Source organism: Crocodylus porosus, unplaced genomic scaffold (assembly GCF_001723895.1).
Source record: "Crocodylus porosus isolate Cpor-Errol unplaced genomic scaffold, CroPor_comp1, whole genome shotgun sequence".
In the NCBI taxonomy this organism is placed as follows: Eukaryota; Metazoa; Chordata; order Crocodylia; family Crocodylidae; genus Crocodylus; species Crocodylus porosus.
In genome coordinates this window covers 4,934,729-4,956,165 of record NW_017728920.1, presented here as the reverse complement: position 1 = coordinate 4,956,165, position 21,437 = coordinate 4,934,729, and the positions used below count along the sequence as shown (strand labels likewise).

Below are 21,437 nucleotides of genomic sequence, written 5' to 3'. Positions count from 1 at the left end.
GACATGCTTGGCAATCTGGTGGTTTCACCAGGCGAGAAAGCTGACCTCTTTAACAAATTCTTTGCCTCCATTTTTCTGAGCAGGGACCAGGACATCCTCCCCACTGGGATTCTGGAGAGGCACTGCCAAGCCTAGGTCAGAGAGGACCTAGTTAGGGAACTTCTGGTGGGGCTGGACGTATTTCAGTCTGGTGACCTGGAAAGTCTAGGGTCAGAGAGGACCTAGTTAGGGAAATTCTGGTGGCATCTGGACGTAGGTCCAGATGCTCTCCACCCCAGGGTGCTGAGGGAATTGGCAGGGATCATTGCAGGACCCCTGGCATGGCTTTATGAGCACTCGTGGTGCTCTGGCCAGGTGCCAGAGGCCTGGAAAAGGGCCAATATGGTCCCCATTTTCAAAAAAGGGGGGAAAGATGACTCGGGTAACAATAGGCCTGTTAGTCGTACCTCGGTTCTGGGGAAGCTTTTTGAAAAAATTATCCAGGAGCACATCTGTGCGGAACCAGCAGGGGAGAATAATGAACCCATGTTGGTTGCCCCTGAGCATAGAGGCAGGTCCTGTCAGACCAATCAGGTTGCCTTCTACGACCAGGTCACAAAATCCTTGGATGCTGGTGTCGCAGTGGACGTAGTCCTCCTGGAATTTAGGAAGGCCTTCAACACTGTCTCTCACCCCATTCTCATTAAAAAAAATTAGACCACTGTGGTGTCGATGCCTACACAGTCAGATGGGTCGCAAATTGGCTGGAGGGCTGCACTCAGAGAGTAGTGGTGGACGGGTCATTTTTGATCTGGAGGGGTGTGGACAGTGGGGCCTGCACTGTTCAACATCTTCATCAGTGACTTGGACAAGGGGGTGAAAAGCACCTTGTTCAAATTCGCAGATGACACTAAGATGTGGGGAGAAATGGGCACGCTACAAGAGAGGGACAAGCTACAACTAGATCTGAACAAGTTACAGAGGTGGGCAGATGAGAATAGGATGGGTTTCAATACTGATAAGTGCAAGGTACTGCACCTAGAGAAGAAGAACCAGCAGCACACCTACAGGCTGGGGAACTCCCTTCTCATCAGTGCAGAGGCAGAAAAAGATCTTGGAGTTATTATTGATTCCAAGATGAACATGGGCCGCCAGCATGAGGACATGGTCAGTAAGGATAACCGCACCTTGTCATGCATCCATAAATGCATCGTGAGCAGGTCCAAGGAGGTGATTCTCCCCCTCTATGTGACATTGGTCAGGCTGCAGTTGGAGTACTGCATCCAGTTCTGGGTGCCACACTTCAGGAGGGATGTGGACAGCATTGAGAGAGTCCAGAGGAGGGCCACTCGCATGATTTTGCAGTCCTAACTTTCTTCATGTAATTTTCAGTTCTCTTTTGAGTGCTTACGCATATATGCATACTCCCACTGTGGGTGTGCATGTACCTCAAGCACTTGAGCTTGGATACTCCATGCCCTAGCAGGACGTGTACTATGGACAGGCATGCTTCCTGTTTCTCAGTTCATCTAAACAACCTGGGCTCAAGTTGCAGTGTATGTGGTCTATTCCAACTGTATTTGGCTTTTGAAAAACCTTCTGCCTTCACCTTAGTTTTAACTTGCCCTTTTGAGTACCCTTGAACAACGGTTGTCAACCCAGCTCTAATCCAGTACGGGCCAGGTGATGTCAGTAGTACAGCAGTGGTGGGGGACTTTCCCTGTACCTGCACCAGGGCCAGACAGCTGGGAGCTGCTTCACTTGGCTTCTGCACTCTCCATCTGGGACTTGGGCACAGCTTCTAGCCAGTCAGAAGCTGCGTCTGCATCACTGCTGGCCCCTCTTCCCTGCCTTCCAACTGCAGCACAGTTTCCCACTGGATAGAAACTGCACCTGTGCTACAGCTAGGGAACTGGAGGAAGCAGCAGTATGGGTGCAGCTTCCAGCTGCCCAGCTCTAGTGCAGCTCCTTGCTGCCTGGCCCAGGCACAGGCAAAGCCCACCACTCTGTGGGCTGTATGTTGCTGACCCCTGCCCTTGAAAATTAGCTTCTCACCTCTTCTCTGCTCTCTCTCTGAGGCCCTTCTCATCCCTTGGTCAGAGAGACTCTTATATACCTTTCTTTCTAGTCCGCTGATTCTTTGCGTGCTGTGCTACAGGAGAACGCAGAACTCTGCATGCCTGGTTTTGCTGGCTCCCAATCTTGCTTTAGATTTTGGAGAACTCTAGGATTCTCCTTTGGCTCTTAGACCTGCTTACCAAAATGGAGGGAGGATGGTCCACTTGGACATAAACATCCTTTGCCTCACAGCATGGATTCTAGATAACTCTTGGGGTAGAGCTGGCCTTCTTTACCTGAGACCTTCTCCTCTGTATCATGAAAGAGTAGATTAGAATGGTAAAGCTCAGTCTTTTAGAGTGGTGGGCTTGGTGCTTGTGGTCTGACTGCACTGTGGGCCACCTCTCCCCTCCAGTAAGAGATGGAGGGAGGTAGGTGGCTGCCAATGTCAGAAGGAGGGGAAGAAAAGGGAGGGAGAGAGGAATAGCCCAGATGGCTTCCCTGGTACCTCTAGGAATGGTTCCACACCTGATATTTGCAGAGAGACCACCTGGGGCTCCATATATATCTTTTTAAGTGCTGTGCCACTGTGGAAGTTCTGGAGTTGATGCTGTCTGGTAAAACAGAATGCAGTTCTTTTTCAGACAACATGTAATTAACTTGAGGAACTCAGAGGATGTTGTGGAGGCTGATAATTTAACCAAGTTCAAAAGGAGATTGGACTAATCTGTGAGTGATAGGTCTATCAAAATATATTAGGCATAGGGTTAGGGATGCAGCCTAAAGATTAGGACTTCAAAAACCTCTGAATGCTGGAAGCTATAATGGAAGAGGGCAGGAGATGCATCAGTTTGGGTAAGTCCTGTGCAAATACCCTTCCCTTTCACTTCCAGTCTGATTATAGATTCGTAGATTGTAAGGGGCTGGAAAGGACCTTGCAAGATCCTTGGGCCCAGCTTTCGATGATGCCATTGTGAGATATAGGATGCTGGCCTAGGTGGACCTGTGGTCTGACCCAGCATGGCATTTTGTATCTTCTTATAAACAGTCCTTTGCCTAGGACTTTGAGTCCCACCCCAAGTGGTCTGGGCACTGGACTTATCCACAGTGGGAATGTGCATGGGAACAATAACTCAAAAAAGAAAGAAAAAATACTTACCGGGATCTGGAGCTCTTTGAAACATGTTATCCATATCCTGCCCTCAGTCCCCTCTTCTTGGGATTGTGTGGTTGAGAGGAAACTGAGGAGCAGGAGCATGCATTGCTCTTTATGCCTTCAGCAGGGAGCACGTCAGGAGACATGACGTGTAGTTTATAGCTACTTCTAGGGCAAAAAATCTCCAAGCTCAAGTGCCTGAGGCATATATACACTTGTAGTGAGAATGTGAATATGAACAATACCTCTCTAAAGTCCAGTTACTGGTAATTGAATTATTTCAAAGCTAATTAACACATAACACAGATAATGGCAAATTTATTCAGTGTTTGTGTCGTGCTCATGCTATTTGCTGTGAATTTAAGTAATTTTTTTCTCCACATAAACTTTAACAATTATTATAATAATTAAAAGAGGATATGTCTTTAATTTCTTCATAGGCAACTAAAGTGGATGTGGAGGCAGAGCTTCAAACGTACAAACATTCCAGGCAAGGGCTGGATGAAATGTACAATGAAGCACGCAGACAACTTAGAGAAGAATCTCAACTACGACAAGTAAGTATAATGTGAAAGTATTAAGTCTTGAGAAGACCTATACTAACTGTCACTAAAGAATTTTGATTATTTCTAGCTTTACCATTTTTCTCCCAGTGGGTATATGTTGCCACTGATCCACTGCTGTTTCCTTTAATGTCATCTAACCCTTATTTCATGTTTTATAATACTTGGGGCCATTTTGTTAATATATCTTTAAAAGTGGTGTCACTAAATTATATTTGGGGAGAATGTAGATTTTATGTAAACATTATATTGGTTTATTGCAGCTATGATTATTTCAGATGGTTGGCTATCAGCATGGTAAGTTGTTTTTCTCTGTGTATGTGCATTCAACATTTTTGGCAAACACGGAAATACTTTTTAATATTATTTAATATTAATATTGAAAATGTGACTATGTATAAGAAAACAGGAAAATAGGCTAATAGTACTGCATAACATGGTATTTTTAGGTGAAAATGAGCACAAGTTGCCAAATGCATGACTGAGTTTAATGTTGACATAATGAATATTAATGAAGATTTGTTTTCCCAGTTTACAGAGACGGTTAGCGATATGTGATGGTAAAATATCCAGCACTTTAGCAGTTATATTGTTCACTCTTATTGTTGCAGAATTGTTTCCCAGTTCTTTGTTGACAGCATATGTTATATATGTTTGTGCAATTTGTAGGATATAGAGAATGAGCTAATGGTTCAAGTTAGTATGAAGCATGAGATAGAACTTGCGATGAAGTTGCTGGAGAAAGACATTCATGAGAAACAAGATACCCTGATAGGCCTCCGACAACAGCTAGATGAAGTTAAAGCAATTAACATGGAAATGTACCAAAAATTGCAGGTAAAGGCACATTCTTAAATAAATAAATTAGATTCTTTGAAGTGGAATTGGAAGGTTTATAGGGAATTTGGGATAGTGCATACTACTTTTCTTCCCATAACATTTGAGACATAAAAAATACATTATTTTAATTATACCCTTTTTAGTTGTTTAAGCTCTGTCATCTTCTTTGCTTCACTCCTTACTGCTTTTCAGCTTGGCTTCCTGGTTCAAAAAATATTTCTGCTTCCTAAAGTTTGCTGCATTCATATAAAATAAGTTTTATGATAAACACTTAAAAATACTATGGTGATGGAGAACTAGAGTACAGGTGATCAACATGAAAATGTATGAAGGGAGCTGGAGTTCTGCACACTCTTGTGCATGTTCTTACAGAAAAAAACAATGAAGAAATTGTAAAAGGTAGCTTGGGATAGTACATATGTAAAGTAGAGGAGCAGGTTTGAGGGTTATATTAAGTAGAGCAATTTGGATAATTAGGGTTGATCGGAGTTGAAGATGCCATTTAGCCCCTTCCAGGATTGAGCCAATAAAGAACTGAGTGGACTATAGCTAGTTCATGTAGCTGTTGCTACCAGATCTGAATTTTAATAGTCTGGCAAAAAGAAAATGGTATTTAAAAGAGAAAAGCCATACTGAACAATATACATTATTTAATAATGTACACACCTGTAAAACCCAGTAAAAGACAAATACAGTTAATAAAATTCTGTTATCTGTAATTTTTTATTGAATATTGCTTTATGTTTTGCATGGAAATAATATTTAAAAAACAGATTATCAAACCAACCCCAAAGTCATCTTTATATATTTTTCTTAAGAGATTACACAGTATAACTGTGAAATGCTAGTTTCATATAAAACCTATATATTATTAATCTCACTTTAAAACAGGTTTCTGAAGATGCCATGAAAGAAAAGAATGAAATAATTGGTCGATTAGAGGATAAGACCAATCAAATTACTGCAACTATGAAACAGCTTGAACAAAGGTACAGCGTTCATCTCTCTTTTATTCAGTTTTCCTTGTTCATTTCTCCTTCCCTTTCCCTTACCATTCCAACACAGCTGCCTTTCAGTAGACATGTTTAATGGAGCATTTCTGAAGTTTCAACTAGTGATTTGCCATTGATTTTCAGACAAGTAGAATTACTGTTAAATGCAACCACAAACCCATTCTCTTTTTCCATCTCTGGGTCCTGGAATTCAGCAGTTACACCCAAAGTTGTTCTGTTCAGCACCAGATTCAATGATGTCCACTCCAAAATTCTGTCTTAATGTTTAGTTGTGTTTTGTATTTGAATGCTATTCCAAGTTTCTGACTCAGTAAAGCTTTTAAACATGCAATTAACTTCAAGCAAGCTTACTTTCATGTTTCAAGTTAAATGCATGTGTTAAGTACCTTCATGAACTGTAGGACCTAGTGGGCTAAGATTCTGAAACTTTCTTTAATTGCTCTGGAAACTCCCTTAGAATAACACACACACACACACACACACACACACACACACACACACACACACGTTTTATCACAAGAATTTGAAAAATGATATAACATTCCAGTGCATAAATTTACATGATATATTTATATATAATACAAAATGTGACTTGTGTGCATAGGTTATTTAAATGGCAGTCTACAGTATATATGCAAGGTAATATTTTTAATTGTCAAATGTAACATATCCATAGCCCTGTCATGTTGATGTTGACATGTCTTATCATTTTCTTTTAAAACTACTTATGGAAAAACATAACTATGTATTAAAAATTAGTGACATGAATATTCTTTTATTGACATCTTTTTTTCCCTCTTTTTTTCTTCTTTTTATCCTTTATCCCAATTTTTACATCTTGAATATTTTATTACTCACATCTGTCTTTGATTTTGCCCATTACATACATGAAGTGATAAAGATCTGTTAACTCAAACTAGGACTATCGCAATGTCATTTGTGAAATGTGCTGGCAGTGAAGCACAGCACCAGTACAAACTTATCAAGGATATATCATTCTGAATGCTGTCACACCTATATGTTTAAATAGTAATTATAGAGTATAATTTATATGAGTTGGATTAAAACATAACATTCTGATATTTAATATTATAGAATAGTATTAGGAAATCCTGCGTTGCTTGGTCACAGCGTAGATTTTCTTTGGTTTCTGAAAGAACATTCTCTTCTACCCAGCCCCCTAAAAATCATCCTATGATTACTGACCAATAAGAAACTAGAATTTTCTAATACTATTTAATCATTTTTACTACTGTATAATGTCAAATACAAAGTTTCTTCTAAAACATTAGCTATGTTTATGTTGTTATTTTGCACTGTCTTGAAATTTATTTCTAGTTCTACTGATTTATCTTTAGTCATTGTAATGAAAACAAATAAGAAACCCGCCTTCAATTATTAAAAAAAACAAACAACAAAACCTATTTTTGTTACATGTTTAGAATTTGTTTATACCAGAAGCCCTACTATCATTTTTTAAATAGTAGTTGATAGTGTTTTTTCTTGACCCATGTGGACAGGGATATTTTTTCTGAACACTGTTAAGATGTGGTATAAAAATGTGCCATGCACTCTGTACTATGAAGAGGAGTATGTCTACACTGAAGCCCTAGCCTATGCTTGCTCACATGTGTTTGCACATGCTTATTTGTAGTTCAAACGTGTGCCTTTTTGAACTGCTGAGGGAATGTGTTCAAGTCACAACTTTGCATTAATTTTGACTAGAACCTGCCCACTCTGCGGTGAAAGTGCAGGCAGAATCACTCAAGTGCTGAGTGTCCTCCACTGCCCTTCTCACAATTTCCATAGAGATGGACTGCCACTATTGACTGGGAAGGAATAATAAGATTTTTTTCAACACGGACTCATGGGTAGGGACTTGCCAAAATTGCAATTTTTGTGAATTTCACGGATTTCAGAAAAGGGGCAATGTCTGTGAAATCCAGAAAGAGTGCGAAATCCACAGGGGAAAAAAAGAAGAAAACTTACTGAAAATAAAATGCTGGCTCCCCAGAGGGAGTCAGCAGTCCTCACGGTGCTGCTGCTCAGCTGCACAGCCTGTGGGGGGAGGGAGGCTGCTCCCATGACAGGCAGCCCAAGATAGCTGCCACCCTGCCTCTTGTCGCTGATTGGCTGTGAGGGCTGTCTGTTTTATGGCCCCATTCCAGTTCACAGCCCTTGCAGCCAGTCAGTGGTGAGGGGCTGGGCCATAGCAACCCCTTGGCCAACCAGAGGTGTGGGGGGCCCACCATACTCTGCCCATGAAAATGGCTATTGGGCCTGTGTTTTTCCCACAAAATTGGCTAGCAGCCATCTTGAGTTTGGTAGGTGGGATATGCCTTCAGACATACTTAGGCAAATACTAAAACAAAACACAACGCAGGTAGGGCTTTGCTGTGAAGCTGTGTACAACTACATTCCTGAGCTTGGGATTTCATTAATGATACTCCTGATCTCCAATCCCTGTAAACAAATATGTATCTAAGCACCCTGACAGAGTGAATCCTGCTGTTAACTCAGCCTAGCACAGCCCAAGCATCACCCTGAAAACAGTAGATACTAATACTTGAGCTAGGGCAGTGATATTCAGACCATGAGTCTTGAGCTACAGGTGTCTTCTCAACTTAAGACCAGTGGCTTTTCACAGAAAACGTTACCATTTTTTCTAGTTGCTTGTATTGCATTGTGTAAAGAACATCCCTAAAACTATATACCAGTGCCACTATATCTGCTAGATATCCATGCATTCTTTTGAACTGGGGTGTGTTTCCCACAATTCATATAGTGGTGCATTATAGTGTTATGACTCTTTTGTTAACCCAGCTCCTCAGGTGGCTCCTGAGCCAGTGACGACTGAATGTCACTGAGATAGAGTAATCAGAATGCTCAGACCTGAGTGCTGACACCTGGCTAAGTGTCCAGTAGTGGGCATATCAACACATGCAATTAGCATGGCTGAATAAGCTCTGGCACAGTTTGTGCTAGAGTTTATTGCTCCCAGGCACAGCATTTACACGTTCGCCCGGGACCACAGTATGTTGAGCCAGGGTGGTGCAGTTCCAGCTGGCAGGTGGCTTAGGGAGTCAGCCTGCCAGCCCAGAGCTGCTCCGCCCTGGCTCAGTATGCTACAGAGGGACTGGCTGGGGCACAAGGGTGCTAATTCCACCATAGGATAGTACTTGTGTTGGGCAGTACTATCCTACGGCAGAGTTAATTAGTTGACTCTGTCCTAATAGTGTCACACTTGTATACTGCAGAGCTAATTAATCAACTCCATAGTACATTAATGTAAAGTGCATGTGTCGATGCCCCCAGTGACTTGTTCTGAGTTAATACTCCTGGTGGAACTACAGTTGCTATGAGTTGTAGCTCTGAAGCTTGCTAGGCATTAGTGAAGATTCAGAATATGTAGTCTCTAACATGGTTTGGTTAGCATGAGTTTAAAAAAAGAAACCCTGTCCACATTGGGTCTGGAAATTATGCAGATGCATTTTCAAGTTTAGTTTAGAGAGGGTCTTAATTTATGTAGCTTTCCTATTTCATGTAGTCTCTGTCCTATGAAAACAGAAAACTGCTGAAATTCCAGTAATTTTTCTTCCTTCATTCATCTGCTTTGGCCCTTTTGCCATTACAGGTACAGATTTGACAAGAAACATTGTTGCAGCAGTCTGTAATAAAGGGTAGACTTGAACAGTTTTTCATACCTAGGCTAAAGCTGAATGCTTCCAAAAAGGTTAATGTCCAGTCATTCAATTGTCATTGTTGCATTGACATGTAATTCCAGTGGTGCAGTTTCACTACTAGTATCACAAATGTACACAGAGCACTGGAATTCTTAGAAGCATGTCATTCAGCTCTTCTCAGATGACTAGTGAAAATGCTACATCAGCACTCTGATTTGTTGTCTAGTAACAGCGTGATGGTAGACAGTTTCCTTGAAACTGCCAGCATAGATCTTGTGGTATAAATTGGAAGTATGTTGGTAGCCAGGCTTCCTGATGTGGTTGTGATTGTAGTGTAGAGTAGACCAGTTTCTGGTTCTTAACACCTAACTAATTGGCAGTAGTATATTACTGTGTCTTCTGCTGACTTGCTGGGAACTGAAGAGTCAAGCCCTTAAACAAGAGTCTCTCTCAGTCTTCTGCAAGCTTCACTCTGAGAATGGACAAAAAAAAATTTTTTATTAAATGATGTGCTGAGATAAGGCTTTGAGATGATTTGTTAACTGCTGTACTCAAGTCTTCCTTGTATATCCCAACAGGAGAGATGTTTCTGTGATAACAAACAATTTGATTTAATGTCTTTACGTACATTTCAGTTAAAATGAACCCTGTTTTTCAAGCTGAAAAGGTTGCCAAGCAGAGAGGAGCCTTGGTGTATTGGTGGCATTTTAGGGAGCGGAAAGAGCTAGATGAAACAGGAAAGCACTCCCTTTAGAATTAGAGAGCGATTAAATGAAAGCTGCAATCCTCTTGTTTATTCTATTTTATTTATTTAGTCATATCATATGGAGGTATTTTAACCAGTGTAAGAATACATTATTTTTAATACAGATTATTTAAATTTCTTTAATAATGTTATGTATTTGGGGTAATTCTATAAATGTAATAAGACACTCCAGAGTGTGTTTTGCAGTCTTCCTACAGCTGTGTTTTTGCTGTCTGATTGCAGTGCTCTGTATTTGGCTTCATATTTGAATTGTGTTGAGCATTTCCACCACAAAACACGTTCTGTTATGTCTTACTGATTGATTAGTATGGACAAATAGTTATTGTACTCTTACAATTTTTGTAAAAAAAAAAGGAAAAAAAAGCGTCCCATAATAACACATGTACATGTATTCAAGTTTAGAGCATTAAGCTGTATGCATCAATTACAAAATCTGTATTGCTTTGCTTTTACATGTTAATCACAGACTTAATAAAAACAAATTAGAATACTTAACATGGTGATTTACTAACTATAAAAGAAAAACAAAGGCTAGAGTTCTAGGCATTGTATGGCTCTCTTGTTTGAGTTTGTGAGTTTCCCCCAAATTTTGTTTTTATTTAGAAATGTTTCTATTTCCCCATTTTTCTTTTATTTGTCTTCTTCACCCTTTACACCCTAGTTCTAGCCTCAGTTTTACCCAAAGTTGATTTGAATTACACCAGATTGCAGCAAGCAGAGAAGGCTCAAATGGAAGCTGAGAATGAGGATGAGAAATTTAAACAAGAATGTAAGAATAAATCTGAAAGCCTTCAGAAAGAAATCTCTCAAAAGGAAAAGCAACTGTAAGTATGTCTTCCCTCTGGAAAAAGTACAAGTCAATTTTTTGTCTTTTACGTTCAGTTTAAAACATTCTATTAATCTAAAATGTGTGATATATTGGGTATAGATACTGTAAAGAAACAGGAGATGCTAGACAGGGGCAGAGTGGAAGAAAATCTCTTATTCTAAGAAAGTCAGCCTACAGATAAACTTTTTCAAGTAGTTGTCTGGCCAGAAAATGGGAAACAACAATATTGTCTTTTGGCTGAGGATGCCATGTTTGCTAGGGAAATGGTTGTTAAAAACAGAAATCTCAATTAATAAAAAATATCCAACTTATTTCACTATAAATCATATACTGGTCATAACAGCATATACTGAAACAGAATACATAGAACAGTTAACCATTAATGCTTATAAATGAGGCCAAAATCTTTCAGGACTAATAGTTAGACAGGTATCCATGAAATTTGTGAGTCTACTACAAAAAAAAGTGTTAAAACTTCAAAAGAATGCAATTCTGGTCTCCTACACCAAAAAATCTAGCTGAGAGTCAGTACAGTTATCACTATTTGCAAAGCAGTCAGAAATAACAGCAGTTATTACTGATACAATGTTTAAAGTGCAACTTTTAAATACACCTGCATCTATTTCACCTATTGATCAGCGGAATATCAAGGATTGAAACTTAGGAGTTGAAACTACAGAGCAGGTGTATTACTGGATGTCCTAAACCAACTGATGTTAATAGTCTCCACTTATTTGCTGGAATCACCTCATTAGACATGGAGAGAGCAGTAGCAAGCTAAATAGAATGCACTCAGCAGATTTAAGTTAAGAGGACCCCCACTGCATGGCCATATTTTGACTCCCAATAGACTAAAAGCACAGAAAGGTTTCTTTTCTACAATGCAGCCCCTGGGTGAAACAATGACAACGACATGAAAAAAAAAATGTGGCAGTCACAACTAGAGATGACCCAGGAGGAAATTAGGATGAATATCAAAACTTCCGAACATATCCCTGCAGGCACAGAGCTTGATTTGATTGGCCAATATGGAGAAGCTTGAACTGCCTCCAAACAGGGCATGGTAAGACTAAAGTTAATATGCAACTGTGCGGATACTCTGATTCAAACACCACGTATGGAATGTTGGGTAAACATTAGACCATGAAACTATGAAAACTGTGAAGCCATAGAAGACCTACTGGCCTGCCCAAGTATGGGAGAACCATGCACCAATGAGGACCTTGCTAAGGCTACAGATTGAGCAATAATATGTGACCATTTCTGACTACATTGGAACATGGTGACAGGACATGAGAAGGAGGTGATGACCACAGAACTCTTCCATGAAACTGAATATTAATACTAGTTCAGCCATCATGACAAATGTTCACTTTACTTGCATAGTTGGCATAACAGGTTTTTTTGAAAAAGAGTAGTTCAAGCCTCAGGGTCACAGATCTGCAGTTCAGAATCCAAAAGGATAGGTTCATTTCTGATCTTTTCCAGTAAACAAGATGCTATGGTTAAGGGGCTAAAATGTCTTTCCTTTAAAAATGGTTGTCAGCTCTTCTGTGACAAAATCAATATAGATGCATGTCAGATTGCAAATATTTACAAAATTAGTTGGAATTTTTCTTCCTTCATTGTATGTATAATGGGATTTAGACTCAGAAGAATCAGAAATTTGTTCTTATCTTCAGTTAGCATTTTCTGTGCTTTTTAAGGATTGATTCTTTGTACTGTATAGATGATGGCAGAATTACAGCAACAGTGTATGCATTTGATTGTCCCTTATTTCCTTTAAAAGGAATCCAGAAGCTGTAATTAGTATAAACCAGATCCGTCTTTGTATCTCGCATCAGTTTTGGTGAAATTTCAGTAAAATCAAATAATTTAGAATCTTTTGAAGCCAGGTCTGTACTGTAAAGTTAATATACTCAAGAATGGTGTCTTCTGTCATGCTGCACTATTCCAGGTGGTCTGCTTCCTAAATTGAAAACTTTTATAGCCATGTCCAGAAGGGGTTTCAGGCTGGGTAAATGTCACTACTGAGTGACAGTGCCTGCATGCCATTAGCCTACCAACTATACTGCTTCTCATTTAGGAATTAATCTACCTGAAAAATCATGCTGGAGTACAGCTGACTGTCTAGACGTAGCCTATATCATATTCAAGATACTCTAGAAACTGGGTTAGCAACCTAAGGCCTACCAGCTGAACCTGGCTTCCAGAAGAGATTGAATGTGGCCTTTGGCAGCATGTGGCATAGGGGGATCAGTGGCACATGGTGGCAGGGGCACTACTGCAGTTGCTGCTTACCCTTGCTGCAAAATTCATTGTTCCTCATCACCTTTGGTGACCAGAAATTGGCAGCACTTGGTGGTGAGGGTAAGCAGAGTCTATATCAGGGGGACATGAGAGACATCCCTCAGCCCAAAGCAGGGAGGTAGTGCCGAGGTGTTGTGGAGGGGATTCGTGGCCTGTGGCAGCAGCTGGGTTTTGAGCAGCAGCTTGCCATTCTTAAAGGTTGTCAACCGGCGTGCTAGAAGTATACAGGCAGTCCTTGGACTTAGGACATAATTGGTTCCTGAAAACTGCATCCTGAAAACATTGCAACTCAGAACTGATTTTCCCATAGGAGACAATGTTATAAATGGGGGATTGGTTCCTGAACCAAGGTTCAATACCCTATTTTCAGCAAAAATAAACCAGAATTTTGTACTCAATCAATTATAGATGAGTAACATAGCTACATTTAATGTATTTATGTTGTAAATAGCAAGCATACTGATTTGGAAGGACTCCTCTGAGGTGACTTTGCTGGACTTTTTGAAGGGCTCTTAGTTGGACTTTTTGAAGGGTTCTTGGCTGGAGTCTTCTCAGGATTCCTGGCTGCAGGTTTTTCTGGAGTCTTGTTTGCTTTCTTAAAGAAAGTGTCCAAGGAAGTTTGGACAGATGTTCTCCAGGGAGATGGGAGATGCAACGAACTTGTTCGCTGGTGTGGTGTTATAAAGTTGAAACTGAGGTTAGAAATTTGAAACAAGGTGTCAATTTATAAATGTTACAATGTTTCTCGCTTGCAACTCAAAATGTTGCAAATCAAGGACTGCCTGTAATATTTATTCCTAGTACTGCCCCACTTTCCTGTAAGACTTTCCAGTCTTCATTGCCATATTTTTTAATAATAAAAATAATATGATGAGCAGTACAGATTCGTTTATCCCTCATATTCTGTTGCATAAAGGATATATTATAACCCCCCCATGTAATAATTAAGTTAAATGGGAAGTTTATTTGTGTGTGTTTCTTAATAAGAAGGGCAGTATATTAATTGGAACAGAGAGTTCTTCCAATTATATTAAATTCTAGAAATCTTAATACAAACTTCTTATTTTCTTACATTTTTATTACATTTGTGTATGATGTTTTAGAAATACTATTCCCAAATATCACATCAGAAAAACCTACAAATAATGAACTTGTAAACAAGTAAAAGTAGCAAATTGCTATTGTCTGCTGGACTGATAGTGAAACATAAAATAATAGAAAATAAATTATTTTGTTAAATAAATATGCAGTGCACAAATGATTGGCTTTTGTTTGCAATTCTAGGATTCAACTGGAAACAGATTTGAAGATAGAGAAGGAATGGCGACAAGCATTGGAAGATGATTTTCAAAAGGAAAAAAAAACAGTCTCTCATCTTAGAATAGAGACACAGCAAATAACTAGCCTTAAAAAAGTAAGTTCAGTAGGCGTTTTTATCAATTCACATTTAAAAAGTAAATTTTTTGATCTTTGAATATACACACAGATTTTAAATGAAAATATTTAAAATTTCATTCTCCCTTGTCTTAATGTCATGAGTTCAGGATTCTGTGTTTTTTTTCATAATGAGGACTGAGTGATACCCACATTTTTCTTTCTGAATGGTATTGAATGCTGTCTTTCTATAATCCAAATATGGACCAGTGAGTGTTATTTTGTAATTGCTCTAATTTTGTACAATTGCCGGCTTAAAAAATCTCTTATTACCAATTTGTATAGTTCTTTCTTGGAAATTAATTAAAGAGGAAGAGGCGTGGAGGTAGAATCATCTATATTTTTATGTTAAAAATAGACTCCAAATATTCACATTCAGGTAGTGAGTGGAAAGACTGCTGTTAAAAGATTCATGAGGAAATTCTCCAACATGTTCAATACCTGGACTTCTATTTTCAGAGAATTAATTAGACACAAATGAAACAAATACATATGGACAAACTGTTCATATATTGGTTGAATTGTTATTACTACTGTAGCATGTGAGAGTGGTAACCATGGACCCAGGTAATCCAGTGTGCTAGGTGACAGCAGAAGCAATCTTTGGTAAAGAGATGTTAAAATCTAGGTATAAGACAGAAAGTGACATAAGAATATAGCAGGGTCAATTCAGACCAGTGTCTGCATGTCATTGATTGTTTACAGCATAAAATGTCAAAAAAAAAATAGTGGTGGGATTCAAGAAGAGAGAATACCTTTGAGAGACATTTAGGATTATGTTGCTTGGGCCAGAAAAGCTAAAATGTACTCTCTGATATAAACTATAGTATTAAATTGCTTGATTCTTAGTTTGTCAAGAGGAGATAGGTGTAAGGAACACTTTCCACATAGAGAAGGTAACTTGATTAGTAAATACCCACATTCAATAAATTTAAAGAAAAGTCTCAATGAGGATAGTTTGTAAATGTATATGTGGGTAAGGCTCCATTTTGTTTATCTGGCATTCTCAGGTAGTTTTTCATAGCCTGGGATTTAAGGTAGGAGGTAAAATGCCTTTCCTTGGACAAACATTTAGATTGACCATTGTCTTCTGTTTGACAAGATAGCAGCTTGTTGGTAGATATTTTCATGTAGCAATAGTCATTGAGCTTTTAAGCTAACTTTTGCAGTGTTTGGGCTCTTCACAGAAATACAAAACTTTAAAGTAAGTTTAATAAGTTATATTTTAAAATATTTTTTGTGAAAAACCTAAATATTAAATTGAATATGCTTTAAAATTTTTTAAAGCTCACAGAATTAGAGAAGTAGGGCTGGAAGGGACCACATTAGGTCCTCCTGCCTGAGGCAGGACCATCCTAAATAAATCCATTGTCTAACCTCTTGGCAAAAGTACAATCAACCATGACAAGACATAACACCCTAACCTGCCACAGGTAAAGTCTGGGGACCAACAGCAGTCAGTGTCCACCTGCTGTAAAGGTTGTTAATATATGCATAAGGAAAAAAATACATTCGTTTCTGATTCTTCATTAAAAATAAGGAGTGTTTTCCTATTATACCACATTTTCCCCAGGCTGCTTCCGTAGTGCAACTAATATGTTTTGACAGTTTTCTGGCCTGTATCTTGAATCTGAATATCCAATATTTATTCATGTCAGGAATTCATTAGCCCCTAAGTAGAGGTCATGATCTTTAGGAAGCAGCTGAAGTAGGTAAAGAACTAAAACAAAAATATCTAAAAGAAAAAAGTAGGCAGTCAAGAAACCAAAGCAAAGCAAATCAGTGGTAGATGATATAAAATGTGCCTAGGTGGAAGACTACACCTGATATTTTTTAATATATGTTAAAAACTTTGTTATGGAGGCAACTCTGAGATACAGATGCTTTCACTTTCTGTTACTGGTTTGTGCCTTTCTCCTTGTCTTTTAGTGTGGCAGCATCTAGAGGCCAAGCCAGTTAGTTCTCTGCTCTGTTAGTTAGCTGGTTCCTTAGCATCCTTTATCATCTTTCTGTCTTCCTCCTGGTTTATTCTTCTGCCAGTTGTACTAAAGCTTTGAGAATACTCTGTCTATGTTTTATTCAAGTTGATGTGCTATGCCAGTAGCGCTGAACTTTTTTTCCCAGCGGGCAAGGTCGTGCCTGGGCTGACTGCAGGCCCAGTGGTGGTTCTGATCCAGCACCCAGGGCTAGCACAGCAGCTACCATTTGGCTATGTTGGTGGGGGGGGGAACTCTAGCCTGGTTCCACAAGGGAGTAAGGGAGTTCACCTGGCCCCCACAGGCAGGCAAGGGGGTAGGAGGGAAAGGGACCTGACCTGGCCCTGCAGGGAGGGAGGGGGGCATGGTCCAACCCCTCAGGGAAAAGGGGCCTGGCTCCATAAGGGGAAAAAGGGCATTGCCCAGCTCCTGGGGAGAAGGGAGTGTTTCCTGGCCCCACAGGGGAAAAGGGGCCATGGCCTGGCCCCAAACTGGCTCCGCAGAGGGGCGGGGGCATGCCCTGGCTCTAACTTGCACGTGAGCCTTGGGGTCTGGGAATATGACAGGGAGGAGGGTGGCTGTAGTAATTGCCACCACTCCCCCACTGCCAAATTCCCTGATCCTGTGGGCCATATGAGATGGCTTTGTGGACCACATTTGGCCCTCAAGCTGGAGGTTGAGCACCGTTGTACTATGCACATCACTGTAGTGTTCAAGCATGGCCTCTTTCTTTCTTTTATACATGCCGCCCTTTTTGTATTAGTTGCAGAGAATGCAACTTTCTGCTTTCTATATATACTTAAGTGTCCTCATTTTACTCTGTGTGTGTTTGTATTTATTACTTGCTATCAGCCACAGGTTCCTAATAGGCTGTTATTTCCTAACTTGAGCAGATTATATATATTGTGACATGCTTTCCACACAGTGGTCTCTTTCTGCGAAGACAGCTGCCTGAGTTTGGTTTTAAATTGGCTAAGATGGGAGCAGTTACCTTAATATTTGTGCTGTGGTGTTAAATGGTTAATGTAAGCAATAAGAAGCATTGCCATATATCCTGATCTCCTTTCACAATTTATTTTTGGTAAATACAACTTTAAAAAAATCAAATTCTTGCTACAGATTCAGAATTGTTTTAGATAATTTCAGTTGTTCAAGTCTTTTTGATTTCTTTGTTCTTTCTTTGAACTTTAGAAAAGGAGCCTTAGAAAAGGAAGAATCAGTCTTCAGTAAGGGGAGATGCTCAATTTTTAAGGAGTTGAAATGGAATGAGAGAAGTACTGTTCGGAATAGTACACATTTTAAAAATGTTTTTAGGGCTCTACAATAAGCCAGCTAATTAATATTGGTTGGTTTCAAATTACCACCTGTAACTAATCTACAGAAGAAAACTATTCAGTGGTTATTGTAGTAATTAATTAAGATTTCTTAGCTATTTCATAATCAGAGAAACAGCAGGGAAATTTTTAAGTAGCAGGATTTGCATGTTTAGTTCTACTAAAAAAAAAAAATCTCCCAGCCTTATTAAATAGTAAATTCTGTATGTATTTGAAAGAAAATGTGTATTTACTACTCCTTATGATAACCTCCAGTTCATACAGTCCAAGTAATTGTGCTTTTCCTCTGAAACAGTTAAGATGAGAGCCACCTAAGTAGGGCAAGAAAAAGACTTTCAGCTACTTTACAGATTTTTATCATCTGTTACAAGGAAGATGAGGTGAAAACAGTCAGGAAGATAGATGAATGTGAATGTTACAGGACTTGCAGAAGGCAGGGTAGAGATGCACCCTATAGATTGACTAACTCAGAGATGCGTAAGCTTTCATGAGTCCAAACTGACTTCATCACGTGATGCCTGATGAATTGCAGTTATAGATTCATGTACAAGTTATGCAGCAATAAGGTTGACAGCCAACAGTCTGCTTTAACGTCGTATTTCTTATCCTTTTGTTCTACTTTACTATCCCACCAATTCTAGTTTTCTGACATCTTGGAGAATTACAAGAAAGGTGTTTTCTGGTGTATTTCTTCTTTGTTAATTTGGGGCTGATCAAAAAGCCCTACTTAGATCAATAGGAGTCTTCCTGTTGACTTCAGTGGACCTCGGATGTTTTTGCAATAAGGTGTTGATTCAAGAGTTGCACAAAATATAGTGGTAGTATCACAACAATGCTTGCTCAGGAACAGAGTCAAAACACCTTTGGAGAACTAAGCAGTTCCTCTCTATGCTATCATATGGTTTCTTGATGGGTTTTGTTTTGAGAGTAAATCAAAATGTTAATACTAATTACCGAATACTAATACTGACTCATTCCTTCCATCATCCTTTCTGACTTGAAATTCAGTAGGGGATTGTATGTTTCTAACACCACCTTTCTAAGTTGTAAGTATGATGGTGCTTCTCCTTTTTATTTTTTCTTAAAAACTCTTTTAATTTTTAAAGGAATTCCTTGAACTACAGGACAAAAACCAGCAGTTGAAGAAGTTATGTCAGGATCAAGAAGCAGCCCTCCAAGAGCTTGCCTACAAGCTTAGCGAGTAACTTGTTTTTTCTTGTGATTTTTGTAATTTTAAATTAAGATACAGTTAAGAAACATAACTGTGCAACTACCGCTTGAATATATAAAGTCGGACTGGTATCTAACTTGTTTTGAATAAAGCTCTATACCAGCAACCAGTGGCATGTGTGCCAGAGTATGGCACGCAAGGCCATTTGGCTTGGCATGTCACAGCCGGCCCAGGCTCTGGGCACCTGCTGCCAGCCATGGACCCTAGACTGCTTGCAGCAAGTGGCGAGGAGGCTGCAAGCCCCGCTGCAAGCAGCTCAGGCTCCATGGCAGGCAGCTGTTGCCCTGAGTCCAGGCTGGATGTGGCAGGCAGCCAAGAGGTTGCAAACAGTAGCATTGGGCTCTGGAGCCACGGCCAGGCTCCATGGTGGCGACTGCATGTGCGCTTCGGGGCATATGGCTGCAAAGGCTGGGGGCAGTGGAACCCCAGCCCTTTGCCTGTCATGCATCCCAAAGCATGCATTTAGCTGCCGTTACCACAGAGTCGGTGTTGGGGCTCTGGACCCCGGTGCAGCTGTTTGCAGCCTCCCAACTGCCTGCTGCAGTTGCCCAGAGCCCAGGCCAGCAGTCTGCTGGCAGCATGCAAATAGCTGCACCAGGCTCTACCTGGCTCTGTGGCAGCTGCACACGTCTTGGGGTAGATGGCAGGGGAGGGGTTGTGCTGCCCCAGGCCCCTTACTGGCCATGTGCCCTGAGGTGCATGTGCAGCTGTCACTGTCATGGAACCGAGCTGGAGCCTGGTACAGCTGTTTTCAGCCTCCTTGCTACCTGTGAGAGCCAGCTCAGGCTCTGGGCAGCTACAGCAGGCAGCAGAAAGGGTGCCAATAGCTGCACTCATGTTTGGAGCCCTGACACTGGCTCTGCGATGGCAACAGTTGCACACCCACCTTGGAGCACATGGCAGGAAAGGAGCTGGGGCAGTGCAACCCCAGTCCCATCCCTACTGTCTGCCTAGAGGTGCACGTGAACCTGCTGCCGGCAGTGAGGATTGTGCCCCTTGCAGCTCCTCTGCCATCTGCCTTTGGCGTGCCAAGTTGAGGGCATCGGTCAAACTTGAGGTGTTTTCGGTGCATCGGCCAAAAAACGTTGCTGACTCCTGCTCTGTACAAATGTTCCTAGTTAGGTCCAGCTCTGCCAGCACACTTAGCATATGTACCATCACCTAATGCAGACGAGGCTAACCTTTTTGGTAGATGTGCCACAAATTGTCCTTGCACCATCTCTTGAGTTTTTCTGTTTACTCTTTTAAGGAGAAGTTTCTCTTATAAATAGTTCTGCCATAAGTAATGCAGCCATGTTTACATGTTATACAAGCAGAGTAGTTTCATAGCCTTTAGTCCCATTTGTACTAATGAGTGTATTTACATGTGCACCTTACTGCAGAGTTGACTAATTAGCTCTGCAGTAAAGCATCACCATCTACATGTGCGCCAGTATTAGGGTGCAGAAGATTAATTAACTGCACCCTAAGATAGTTCTGTCAGGGACAGTACTATCTTACGGCACAGTTACTGCACCAAAGCAGACATGTAGACAGTGACTGGGGCTGGCTGGGGCAAGAGGGTGCAGAAGTGCAGGGGTTACCGGTTGCCCATTCCTGCACTTTACGACCCTCGTGCCTCAACCATCCTGTTGCCGGCACCCACAGCGTGGGACTGACCCCTCTGAGTCCTCTGCCAGCCTGAGGCTGCTCCACACTGGCTCAAACTGCCATGGTTCTGAGCATAGCATCTTCACGCATGCCCTAGACCACAGCAGTTTGAGCATCTACATGTCATTAAGGTGCTGTGATAAACTCCAGTGCAAACTGTGCCAGAGTTTGTCACATTGCCTTAATCAGTGGCATGTGTAGATGCACTCAGTGGTATTGGACCTGTGTCACTGTTCACTGTGTAGATGGTCTGCAACTGTTTAACACAGTGCCTGCACTAGTGAGATTTAAGTCTCGTAGTTCCAGACCTCAGTTTCTACATGTGTTGTATGTCGGCAACAAGACTTCCATATAGATGTAGTGATATTTGTTCAAATTTCCCCGGTTCTGACAAATCCTAAACATATTGCCATAATTTAAAAAGATCACAATGCCTTTGGGGGAAGATTCTGTCTGTAAGGTGTGGAGCAGAACGGGGCCTTGGTCTTGATTGGGCTTTCTGACTCTTCCCACAACATACACCCAATGGAGGGATGGGGTCATCACCAAGAAGGACTATGTTACAGTCGCCCGAGGATGTAGGGGGGCAGTCAGGAAGGCCAAGGCAGAGATGGA

The 21,437-nt window shown here is 40.6% G+C and overlaps 1 protein-coding gene across 5 annotated transcripts in view; it reads left to right on the top strand.

The window, feature by feature from the left end:
• Positions 1 to 21,437, top strand: part of RUFY2 (RUN and FYVE domain containing 2) — a 62,840-nt gene that overhangs the window by 30,981 nt on the left and 10,422 nt on the right. For 4 of the 5 annotated variants that reach the window (XM_019538489.1, XM_019538488.1, XM_019538487.1 and 1 more), the window contains exons 10-15: positions 3,634 to 3,750; positions 4,426 to 4,593; positions 5,488 to 5,585; positions 10,763 to 10,882; positions 14,482 to 14,611; positions 19,048 to 19,142. In XM_019538489.1, the coding sequence (XP_019394034.1) occupies positions 3,634 to 3,750; positions 4,426 to 4,593; positions 5,488 to 5,585; positions 10,763 to 10,882; positions 14,482 to 14,611; positions 19,048 to 19,142 (728 nt within the window). Of the gene's footprint in view, positions 1 to 3,633; positions 3,751 to 4,425; positions 4,594 to 5,487; positions 5,586 to 6,502; positions 7,010 to 10,762; positions 10,883 to 14,481; positions 14,612 to 19,047; positions 19,143 to 21,437 lie in introns of those variants that run through there. The other variant, XM_019538490.1, reaches the window with a different exon arrangement.